General features: G+C 41.1%; 1 protein-coding gene across 1 annotated transcript; it reads right to left on the minus strand.

Moving 5' to 3' along the window:
- Window positions 1–1762: 1762 nt before the first annotated feature.
- On the minus strand, window positions 1763–11433 carry foxo3a (forkhead box O3A; the record flags this gene model as incomplete). Its single annotated transcript, XM_079262180.1, has 2 exons — window positions 10693–11433; window positions 1763–3070 (listed from the first exon to the last, which is right to left on the minus strand). Exons 1-2 carry the CDS (start codon window positions 11230–11232, stop codon window positions 1763–1765), a joined length of 1848 nt encoding a protein of 615 aa, XP_079118306.1. The 5' UTR covers window positions 11233–11433.
- Between the last annotated feature and the right edge of the window lie 466 nt (window positions 11434–11899).

Raw genomic sequence — 11899 nt, forward strand, 5'->3', positions numbered from 1 at the left:
TTTTTGTAGGAGCAAGCAGAACAAACAAAATGTGGACATTGGCAGTGAGTAAATATAAGAGAAAAGGATTAAGCCACCAACAGAGAGGCAACAGAAATTTTATTTGGAAGCATGGTCATTTCTTTTGGTAGTGGTCATAAGGGGAAGGGTAAATAAAGAGTTAAGCTAATGGGGCTTAAGATGTGCAAAAATTTTGCAAACACTAATGTAAAAATGTAAACTTTCAATTCTGACGAATGGTCAAATGGAGACTAATTTGAGTAGAGTATAAAAAAGTGCTTTTGTACAGATGCAATCCACTAAAAATCCAGGGAAGTGGGGCTGAAAGCCCAATTTAAATGAATAAAGAAAAAAAAAGGCATTTTAAAATGGTTTCATTTAGCTAAAAAGGACAATATCTGCTTACAGTTCTTAAAGCAAAACCAAAATGTAAACTTCAAAACATTTATCCCGCTGTTCCTACAAAAACTGTGCTGCTATTTGTCCTTAAACCCTTATAACACTGGTTCCTAATAGCTACACACTTATATCCACTTATCTTAAAAGCAGAAAAAAATTTGGCAAGATTTAAAATACTGCTTTTTTTTTTTCCTTTAATGACAAAAAATGGCTCTGAAGTACCACACACACACTTTCATCTCACAAGGTTGAAAACCCTTTTCCCCGAGCACCTGCAAGAGTGCTGATAACAAGGGAGAGGCTCCAGACGCTGCGGCCACTCCCTGCTATCGTCATATGTATAGCACCAAGAACTCCTTTTTAATGAATCTTTTGCAATAGAGTGCTCAAGAGAGGTTATTTTATTCTGAAAGGTTCTAGAGGTTTGGTTATGTTAACGGTGCGAAGATGAGCTAAATCATGTCTTTAATTTCATCCTTATCTCTGTGTATAGAGCGGTAAATGGAAGATGAGGATGGAAAAACGGTGAACAGGAATCCGCAGCAGAAACATCATTTGTTAACACTTCAGTGATGCACCTCTTCAGAAGGAACGAAATTCACAGTAATGTCACTAAGATCACAAACTCTGCAGGAAAAAAAAAAAAAACATACAAAAACCACACAATGAAGATCCATTCACATGTTGATCACGTATGTAACAGACTGGTATTTGGTGTGCGACTCGGTGCAGCGATGAGGACGAGCGGCTGTTGGAAATTTCTAGTCCACTTCGTTAACGTCTTCTCACAGGAACGCGAAAAACAAAACTCATCAAGTATCCTCCACTCGAATGTAATGATGCAACATTCTCTGCAGCTTTTTCTGTAAACAGGCCGTCAGCCACCAACCTGACGACTGGTTTGGCAAAAAAGGTTGGTTTAGTTCTGAAAGGTGGGTGAAAGGAGAAGGGAAACACAATAATGGAAACATAGTAATCTTCAGTTTTGTGTTATCACTTTGTGATATGAGCGATTCCCTGAGACTAGCATGAGTCGATGCTTTCCTTTTAGTTTTCCCGAGACGTCCTGTACTTTTCAGTCTGTCCTGTTTTTAACCAACAACCAGGCTTTGATCTTTTTAAAGATTTCTCTTCCTTTTTTTTTTTTTTCTTCGTAGCGAAGACACCATTCTGTGTCTCAGACACTTAAATACAGTACTGAACTTAATGCCTCACATTAAAATTAATGGAAGAAAATACTACATAAATACACTTTTACACACTTTTTTTCCCTCTAGTTGCAGAATGGAGAACAGTGAAACCAAATTTACACCCCTCCCCCCACCCCCAACCTTTTGTTTTCTTTATTCATGCTGGCTGCTTCTCAGCTTTGCACCCAGCTTTGGGAGGATGTCTGCTTCGAGCTGGAGAAGCTTCCTGAATTCCTGTTGGTGTTCTGGGTGGAGGTGAGGCGAGCGTCGAAGCTCAGGTCCAGGCAATCTGCGTCCATCAGTTCATTGCGAATGATTGAGTCCATGTCGCACTCCAGACTGCCGTTGAACACATCGAGGTCCAGGTCGGTAGAAAAGCGGTCCTGGCCAGACAAGCCAGAGCTGAGCTGCATAGGAGCGTTTTTACCGGGAGACTTCAGGTGCGGCGGCTTGGCTTCGGGGTGGCCAGCGTCATTGTCAGCGGTTGACAAGCCAGCTTGCCAACCAGGCACTGAAGAGCTTTGGGCCTGGCCTGCGCTGGTGTGGTTCACCAGCATGTGATCTTTGCGGAGCAGCATGGCGTTTCGGCGCGAGTTCTGAAGGGCGATGGCGGTGCTGGCCTGTGACATCAGAGGGTCGGACTGGGTGAGCATGACATGGCTGTGGGAGTCCAGGCTCAGCATATCCTGCAGGGTGTGGTGGTCACTGAAGTGGGAAATGCACGTGAAAGTTGTCTGCTTGTTCTCCTGGATGGTCTGCATGGGCGACTGGCGCAAACTTGTGATGGACGGAGGGCTGAAAAGAGGATTGGACCCAAAGCTGCCAGACGGACTACCCAGACCAGTTCCTGAGCAGCTGAAGGTAAACACTGAGCTCCCCTGGCTGTTTGCTCCGGTGACCTCTTCTCCAGGAGGAGGCTGCTGAGATGCCGTCAGGCTGATATTGTCTAAAAGATCATCCATCAGGTTGTCCGACAGCCCGTCGTTGAGATTCATGGTACCTGCGAGGTCAGAGAGTCCCGTGGGGCCTGTGGACGGGGACATGCTGCTGGGGCTGGAGTACAACATTGGGGAGAGAGGAGAATCATCATCAGGCACCTCATCCAACTCAAGATTAGCCAGGATCGGAGAGAGACGGCCGCTGAGAGTGCTGGCGTTGGAGTTGGTCCGGGAGCGGAAGTCTGTCCAGGCGTCCAGCTCGTCACTGCTCCGGGAGGTGGGACTCCCCGTCCACTTGGAGAGGCTGGAGGAGCTCTCCGAGCTGCCGTCCTGAGCGGCTTGCAGAGAGGCTTTCTTCTTGGTGGCACGTCCCCGAGCTCCTTTGATGTACTTACTGTTATCCATTGAAACAGCCCGTCGTCGGGGGGCTTTGCCCCCTTTTCCACCTTCTGGGTCGACCATCCACCAGGAACTTTTTCCTGTTCCTTCATTCTGGACTTTCACAAAACGGCTATGGAGGGAGAGATTGTGTCGGATGGAATTCTGCAAAAACAAAGAAAAAGGGGAATAAAATAATTATAACTGATTCAAATGTATGTTACAAGATTATTTTAACACTTCAATATTAAGATAATTTTTAATTATAGCTCGTTTTTGTGTCAAATGTGGCAAAATGCTACAGAAAAAGAAAAGCCAGTTAAGTAACGAGACAAAAGCAGTCGGATACGAACGTGCCACGACAAGACAAATAACACAACTGAACAAAAACCAGTTTAACCCGTTATTCTTCACAGATTATGTTTAAGAACGAAGCAAATGTTTTTAAATGATCAATTTCAGTCAATATATAAACAGTTTAATAATTCTGTCACATTGGTTTAGTTAGTAACTTTTAATTTGCTTTTGGGGTTAATGTAAAGATTCGATGGATTTTTGCTTCTAATTCAAAGCAGCAGATGTCCAGAAAATCCAACGAATACTTTCGTCCTTCTTTATTTTAGTTTCCACACATTTTAGACAAGCCTGAATAACTACTATAAGAGTGGAATTATTTTTTAAGCATAAAGTAATAGAAATATGAATGTTTGGAAGAGTGGTTGTAATATTTCTAGATCTCCAGCAAACATTTGACACTGTTCATTCCAAGTTACTTCTGTAAATAAAATAAATACAGTATCAGAGGGAACATTTCTGGTTTCAGAGTCATATAGAGACAGATATCAATATGTCCATATAAATAATACTGATAAATAATTCTTGAAGGTTTTGTGTGGGGTGCCACAGAGTTCTACACTTTAGTCTTCAATTATTGATTTCATTTGCTGATGACAATTTTATTTTTGTAATAAAGAATACTGAAGACTTTCTGGAAACAATAATAAAATTATTTTAAATTTGTTCTTTTTTTTATATTATTTTTTTATACCTATTACTTAAAAAAACAAAAAACAAACATATCTGAAAAATGTAATAGCCAGAAAAAAATCTAATAAAGTTGAAATTGACAGTTGTGTTTTTAAGAGTTATTGTTGACAATTATAAAAACTGGAAATCACACATAAATGTCAAAACCAATTTGTCAAAATTTATTTATGATCCATTTAGAACGTATTCTGTAGGGATTTAGAGAACCAGTTTAGGCAAAGTAAAAAAAAAAAAAAAAAAAAAATGTATGAACCAACAAAACTATTATATATCCAATTACTCCGACTGAAACGTAGATTACAACACAGTTCAAATATGTACAAAATAAATTAGAATCATTTACCACACTTTACCACCAGATGCAGTTTAAAGAGAGGGATGAAAATGATAAATAATATATTTTAATAAACCCAACGTCTAGTCAGAAGCAAAGATTCACTGCATATCTTCCCCTGCTGTGACAGACAGAAACAAGCTCTACTTTTAAATAAAAAAATACAGAAATGGCCAAAAATAAATGAATAAATATAGTATGAGAATTGAAATCCCACAAATCTTGAGTTGTAACTAATGATGTGCACATTACAGTCATTTAAAAGTTGCTCATATTGTAATTGGCGTGTCTATTTATTTTGTGTCATTTTTCTTTTCCTTTTCTGTAAATTTACTCGTTTATTTTCTGATTCGTAACACGTAGGTGCTACATAAGCTCCAGCTTCCGCCTCTCCCATTTTGGTTTTCTTTTTTCTATACATTATAATTAACCAGCTCACTGTACACCAGGCAGTCCAAGTTAGGAAAAATATTAACAAATCTTTAACCCATTAAACATTTTTAGAAATTGTACCAAACTCCTTAATCTAAAACTGGAGCCTAAAAAATCTGTTTTGACCATTGTTTAGTGCATCTCAAAATACAACTTTTTACCTGTTTTAATGGTTGAGATTTGAGGATGTTATGAGACAATGTCACAAAGGGCACAGAGCTCCAACGCTGCAGTCACTTCTAACACATAAATCTTTGCACCTCATACTGTGACCTATTTCTGGCAGCTCAAAAAGGTCTACTTGGATTTCCCTGGAGATGTTCCTAAGCATGTACAAAATTAAACAGCTGGAGCCTGTAAACCTGGCCGACCACACTTCAGGAAGAGAAGCAGTGATCGCTGCAGCCCACTGCCAGCTTTAGGGGCTGAGGCTCCACAATAATTCTCTTAATCTTCAATTATCTTGTGTAAACCGAGGTCCTATTTAAGTCCATCTCTCGGTAAATTAAACTGTTTAAACATTAGATAAGCAACAAATCTAGCAGGAGCAGGGATCCTGTGTAAAGGTGGCGATGCAGGAAGTTGTGATGATAAATCACAAACCAATGCATTTTTCCTCAAACCCCCCCCCCCTGCCCTTTTTAAAAAAAAAATATTTCTGATGCATATATTATAGCTAAGTGGAAACATCAATAGCTGCTGCCAATCAGCGTCAGGCAATGATAGTAAGTTAGGTTAAAAAAATATTTTAGCATCATTTTCCTGTTTTTAATGTCTTAGTGATAGACATTAAAAAAATGTTTAAGATCCGCCCGAATGGAACCACGAAAACTGCTACAGAGTTAAACAACCAGCAGTTCCAACGTGGAGGAGCCTGTTCATGTGTTGATGGGTGAAGTTATCATCAGTGATGACATTATGGACAGGATTTCCAAAGAGTTACCTGCGTTTAACACAGAACAGAACTCTCACTCCGAAATAACGTCTGCGGCTCGTTGTCGGGTGGGAGGAGTTGGGTTTTTTTTATTTAGATGGATTTCCATGCAGACGTGGATGATTTAGAATGTCAATGATATCCAAATGTTTACATTAAAACTGAATAATATAATGCGTTAAGGGAAGAAGCCTCTATAGTTGGGCTTATTTGCAAAGTCTGGTTACTTTGGCAGATGTGAATGCACAAATGAACTCTGGTCCGCTATTTTAAAAAAAAAAACCAAAAAAAAACATAGCTCTCAGTTTGGTTCAAGTGAACAGAATACAGGAAGAAGAGCACAACACAAAGGCCGTTGTGAGTGTGAGTAGAACGATAGGCATCTCTGACCAGGAAAAACGGCTCACAGACAGATCCGCTAAGAAAAAGTGCAGACAGCTGGGATTTGATGCTACTCCAGTTTTGGTTTAATATAGTGGAGGCAGAGAAGCGAGTTTTCTTCTGTCGTTTGTCACCACAAATATGAGAAACCATGTTACACGTTACTACTTGGAAAATAAAAGCGTTCAAGTTGTGACAAGAAAAAAGGATGCATCGATAAAAGTTGAATAATCACATGGAGGCCATCTGAACATAGCTGAATCTATGATGAAGATTCTCACCCCCAACGCTTGTGTCCTCCTGTCTTCCATTAGCGTCAAGCCAAACCTTGAGCCAGCAATGACATGACACGTGTCATGTCTGTGTTCCAGTTGAAAATAAATATTAAAAATAATAATTTCTTTGCTGAGAGCTCTCCGTGATCTACTGGATCACAACACGTTACACTGTATTATGTGCACACAAACAGTGCAGTAATATGTGTATATGGCTGGACAGTGAGTGCTATTTCTGTTCATTATCAGTAGTTTAATCACTGCTTTTAGGGCAGCCATGCTTCATTTATAGGTTACGGCTCATGAAGTTCCTCAAACTTCTGCAGGCGAAGTTGTTCTTCTTTCAAAAACTTGGAAATTACCATTTCTGAAAAACAGAATAAGACCAAAATGAAGTGTTCCTGGATTTTTCCCCTAAAGTAAACACTGTGACTGAACAGCATGTGGTTCTTTAGGGCTTTTAAATGAAATCTACCAGGTTGTATGAAGGATAAGAAAACAAATTTTACATGCCAAGGTCCCACCTACACCATGCAAAGCGTTTAATGGTGCAGAACAATTATCCTTCAGACTGGGTTTTGTTGCCTACTTTCCCTTTAATGCATCTTTTAGATTCAAATCAACTGGGTTGTGCTCAGTTTGCGTAACCCACCTGAAGCAATTCAGCCAATAGTGTCATTTTAAATGTGCTTTATAAGTAAACCAAGTATTTGAACCAAATTATGCATAAAGTGATTCCAGCTTTAGTCATGCTGCAACAAAAATCACATTCTGATTAACTTTTTATGCTTCATTCAGGCTTTAAGGCGTGCAGTTCACTCAGCCATGAACCCAATGCTCTGACGCTAAGTCATGTAGAAATGCATTTGGTTGTTTTGTTGACAAATATCAGCACAGGCCTGTTTTTTTTGTTTTTTTAAATGGCCTTAACTAGTTTTTTAAAATTCTGTTCATACATAAAATTTAAATATGCCGACCGTATACTTCAGGTCTCTCAGAGTGAGGTAGAAGTGTGTTGCCCACAGTGTAGAATTTCTTTATTTCAATAACAAATTAAACATTGCAGGACTAAATTATATGTAGTGGTAGGGATGAGTGTATTGAGTCAATACTTGGATATTTCATATCAAAATATCAGAGTTTATGTGATTTTTTGTTGTTTTTACAAAACATGCCGATTGTTTTCATTTCAGAGTTTTAGGCAATGAAACGGCATGCAAAGCCCAGTGTGTTCCTTCTGCATCACATGATTACGGTAGCCTATTAGACTTCACAATTATGCTGCTACTGTTAGCAATGATGAGGTTTTGTTGTGATTTTCTACTGGTTTAACACTGATTATCAGAGGCGCTGCCAGGAATTTTGGGCCCTATGACAATGACTTAGACCCCACCACTTGATCGCAAATTTTAGATTTTTGTTTTTGCTTCAAACTGATAAAAGAAAAAAAAAAAAAAAAAAAAAGCTTTTCATGGGAATAAAAGATCTAGGGCTGCGTTTAACCCTTTATGGGGCAGGTGACTATTTTTGATCACTTTGTTTCCTTTTATATTCAGCATGAAACTATTTTTTTTGTTAATGTAACAGAATGGAGGTCTTGGTTCATACCAGGAGGACAATTTTAGGTTAAAATTTCTAATTTGAAGGTATTTCGTTGAGTGCCCTATAAAGGGTTAAATCACTGTGCATACATCGAACTAGGTTATTTTGATATAAATGATTTATCAGTTTATATTAATATGCTTTATTACAACCTTTGAAAAAATTATTTTTAATAAAGGTTTAATGATATTCTTATATAGTTTGTACATCTTTCTGGGCCCCTATCAAGTCATGGGGCCCTTAGAATCTTCCTAAACCCCCCCCCCATATGGTGCCTCTGCTGATTATCACTCATGTTTTATTGTATTTTTCATTTTACTTTCATATATTATATTTTCTATTTTCCATTTTAAAAATGAGAATAAATCGAATATTAATCTGAAGATTTTTTAAAATTATTTTTAAAAGATTAATTTAACATATTTTTGTTTAATTTACTCATCTGTATAGTTTAATATTTAAAAGTATTTCTTTCAAGTACTGATGTTCTTGTGTTGTATTTATATTCCATTTTGCCCTTGCAACAAAACTATTAATGCACACTGTACGGTCATGATGTTCCTTTAAGGAGCAGGAAGCGCCGGTATCAGTAGAGTACAGTATAGTAGTGCCAAGCTGCATGTACAAGATGAAATGATATCACATTTTCATTGATATTGTTATCAATGAAAACATGCCATAGACTAATGGTGTCGCCAGGAAAAGTTTTGGTATCGCCCAACAAGAGTGACACATTAACAAAACATTTTATGTAGCAGAAACCAGTTCAGAACCAGGCGTAATGTGGATCCAGCAAGCGAAACCAATGCAACCATCATGTCAGCAGAAACAAGTTCTTCAGCCAAAAAAAAAAAAAAAAGCCAAGTCAAGTCTTGCAATGTTTTCTTCTTCCCATGAAGTACAAGCAGAAAACACAAAAACCTCACCTGCTGTGCTCAATCAAAGATGGCAGCCCGGCAATAAACAAAAAAGTGACAAGTTTTGGCGAAGGTGGCCATGACCCCACTGGGAGGTCATTTATGAAGCTGTAAATCAATCCGTTGCTGTATTGGACTGGATGTACAACCACAAAACTGGCCAAAGCCTTAAATCAGGTTATTTATTCCAGAATCATTGACTTTTATAAAGTTATGCTTCACACCAGCTTTATATCTCACCAGCTTCCTGCATGTAGACCACAGGAGCCAATTCTGGTTAGAAACAAGCAACCAGACAACCAAAAAAAAAAAAAACAAAAAAAAAAAAACTAAGCTTTTCTTGCTGCCACAAAAGCTATCAACCCCGCACCATCAAGACGTAGATGGTGGGTCTGAACGCGTTCAGCTTCAGACAAACTCCACAGGTATGTACAGTACAGCCAAGCTGCATGTAAAAGATAAATAACAAAGAGCAAACTTTGCCTACCCCTCCCCCACGCGGCCACAGCAGTGCTGCAGCACCGTCTGAGCAAAGCCCCGTTCTGAGCGGGGACTGGAGCAATGCCAGTTTAGCCCGAGCCAGATCCAAAGAGAAACACTGAGCTCCTCTCACACAGCTACACATTGACCTACATAATTTATAGTCAGCTGATTGATTCCTGCGCCCAAGCCACATGAAAGGCAGTGTAGCACATGGTGGGGCTGAACCTGCTGGGTGCTGGTCATCTAGGCTGAATAATTCAGATTGAATTTGCAAGATACAAACAATGAGGAGAAGTCAAGCTCATGTTTGCAGCTGCAGATAAAAAAAAAAGAAAAATGCTGAATCTGATTAGATTCCAGCTTGCTGATGGGCACCAGATGTGCTCCAGGTCTGAACTAGCAGCCCTTCAGTCCCATCCTGAACACGCTAAGGACGCTTGGTACCTTGTGCAGATGACCACTCCTGTGTCGATTGCTGCATGTCACACAAATACGAAGCTTCTCCTAAGATATGCTGATGTCAGCACAAGTGAAACCCAAACATTAACCCTTTCATAGTCCAACCAGCGCCTGTGTTGCAGCCACCCAATGCGTCTGGCAGCGAATGAGCACCAAAACATGAATGAAAACTGACCGCCGCTAATCTGAAGAATTAACTAACCGACTGATTCTGTGCAGATTAATCAGTGATTAGCATCAATTTGGTCCATGTAATGCACTCATATTTCACACTCCCAGTTCAGTTCTTCTGATCAGTGTGTCACACCATCATGAAGAGGTTGGAAATTCAACATTAACCCCTTACAGCGGTTTGAGTTAAGAAGCAGCTCCCTAGATTCAGCTTGCCACAGTGGTGCCGGATTACAAACCTATTTCCCTCCCCTCCATCTAAATCCTGCAAAGCTCAAAGCTTTCATCAGACTTGATTCCATGACAGATGAATTGGTTTGGTTAAGGCCAAACTAATCCTGTAAATCAAACAGAAACAGGGCCCTCCTGATGCTGTTGTGCTGCAGCGTGAACAGTTTGCATGAGAGCTAAATGTATTTTGCATTGCTTGTTTTGATTCAAGACTTTATACCTACTTATCTTTTTTTTTTAAAAAAGAAAAAAAAAAGAAATAATTTGTTCAATTTCTCTTTAGATGCACCAACGTGCTGAACTGAGGCACACTGACAAGTGTGCATTTACAATTTGCCATTAATGGCTACACATTATTTCACACAATATAAGAGGGTTCAGATCTAAAATGATCCTATAAATACCACTTGTGCTTCTTCCCACCTCTATCTTTGCATTAACAATAGCTGTGTGTGCATTGTGCGTCTTTACATGCCCACAGTGTGCTCTTTGTTGTGATGACAGCACCGTCATGTGCTCACCTTCCAGCCAGCAGAGCTATTGCTGTCGCCTTTGTCCTTGAAATACGGCACAGACCTCACCATCCAGTCATAGATTTGGGACAAGGTCAGCCTTTTCTCCGGGGAACTCTCGATGGCTTGGGTGATGAGGTCTGCATAGGAGTAGTTGCCCCAGGCGTTTCTGCGGGCGGATGACTTCCTCAGCTGCTGGGAGGCAGAGCCGCAGAGAGGCGCGCCGGGGGTCTGCGCGGAGGAAGGCGAGCCGTCGGCGGCCTCCTCTTTGCAGGGGCCGCGCTGGACCTCCACCGGCTGGGAGACGCAGCTGCTGCTCGGCTCTTTAAACGCGCCACCGCTGGCTTTTTCCTCCGCGCTCCCACCTTCATCATCCTCTTCTTCGGGGATTACGTCAGTGTCGTTCGCCCCGGGTTTACCCGCCCCGGACTCCGGACGGGGCAGCGGCCAGGTGCAGGATCGTGGCCGCTTCTGGGGCTCAAAATCCGGATCTATTTCGACGTTTAGAGGAGGCTCTTTGGAGTCACGCGGCGCCTCGGCCATGTTCATCTCAGTATCTCAATCGTTGCGCGGAAGGTTACAAAATCATTCTGCTCGCATTCCATCAATGTAGTGTGCAGACTTCAAGGAGTTTAGATTTACTATGCACAATATGTAAATTATGCAGCACAGTCCCAGCACGTGTCCCTCGGTCCGGTGATCTGTCTGTCCGCAGCACGGAGCTGCCAAACATTAAGAAAACATTGCCTTTTGTCGTGCACAGCTCCACACCCTGCAAACATGCACTGCAATTTAGCTCAATGTGGTAAAGAAAGACACGAAGAGTCTTTAAGGAGTCCAAACGGCGTCCCCCCCCTCTCCACCCCAACCCTCCCTGCACACGCGCTCGCGTCCCGCCTGACAAAAGAAATTAAAACCACTTCATCTGCTGCCAACACATCACAGCTTCATCACTCCATATCCAGCTGCCATCTTGACCATTTCCTTTTCTCTCCTCCAAGTTGCCGATCTCCCCCTCTCCAGCTCAGAGGAGCTGACAGTCTCCGGAGCAGATCGCTGCTCTCCAGATACCATGGAGGCGGAGGAGAGGAGGTTCCTGGAGGCCCCGTCGCTCCTTAAAAACCAGCCTGGAGAGGAGACGTGGTGCAGCTAAAATCCGCCCAACGAAGAGCTGAAAAGTACTGAAGCATTCTGGATGGACATGTTGAGCAAGCCA

Source organism: Telmatherina bonti (assembly GCF_933228915.1).
Source record: "Telmatherina bonti genome assembly, chromosome: 22".
NCBI lineage: Eukaryota > Metazoa > Chordata > Actinopteri > Atheriniformes > Telmatherinidae > Telmatherina > Telmatherina bonti.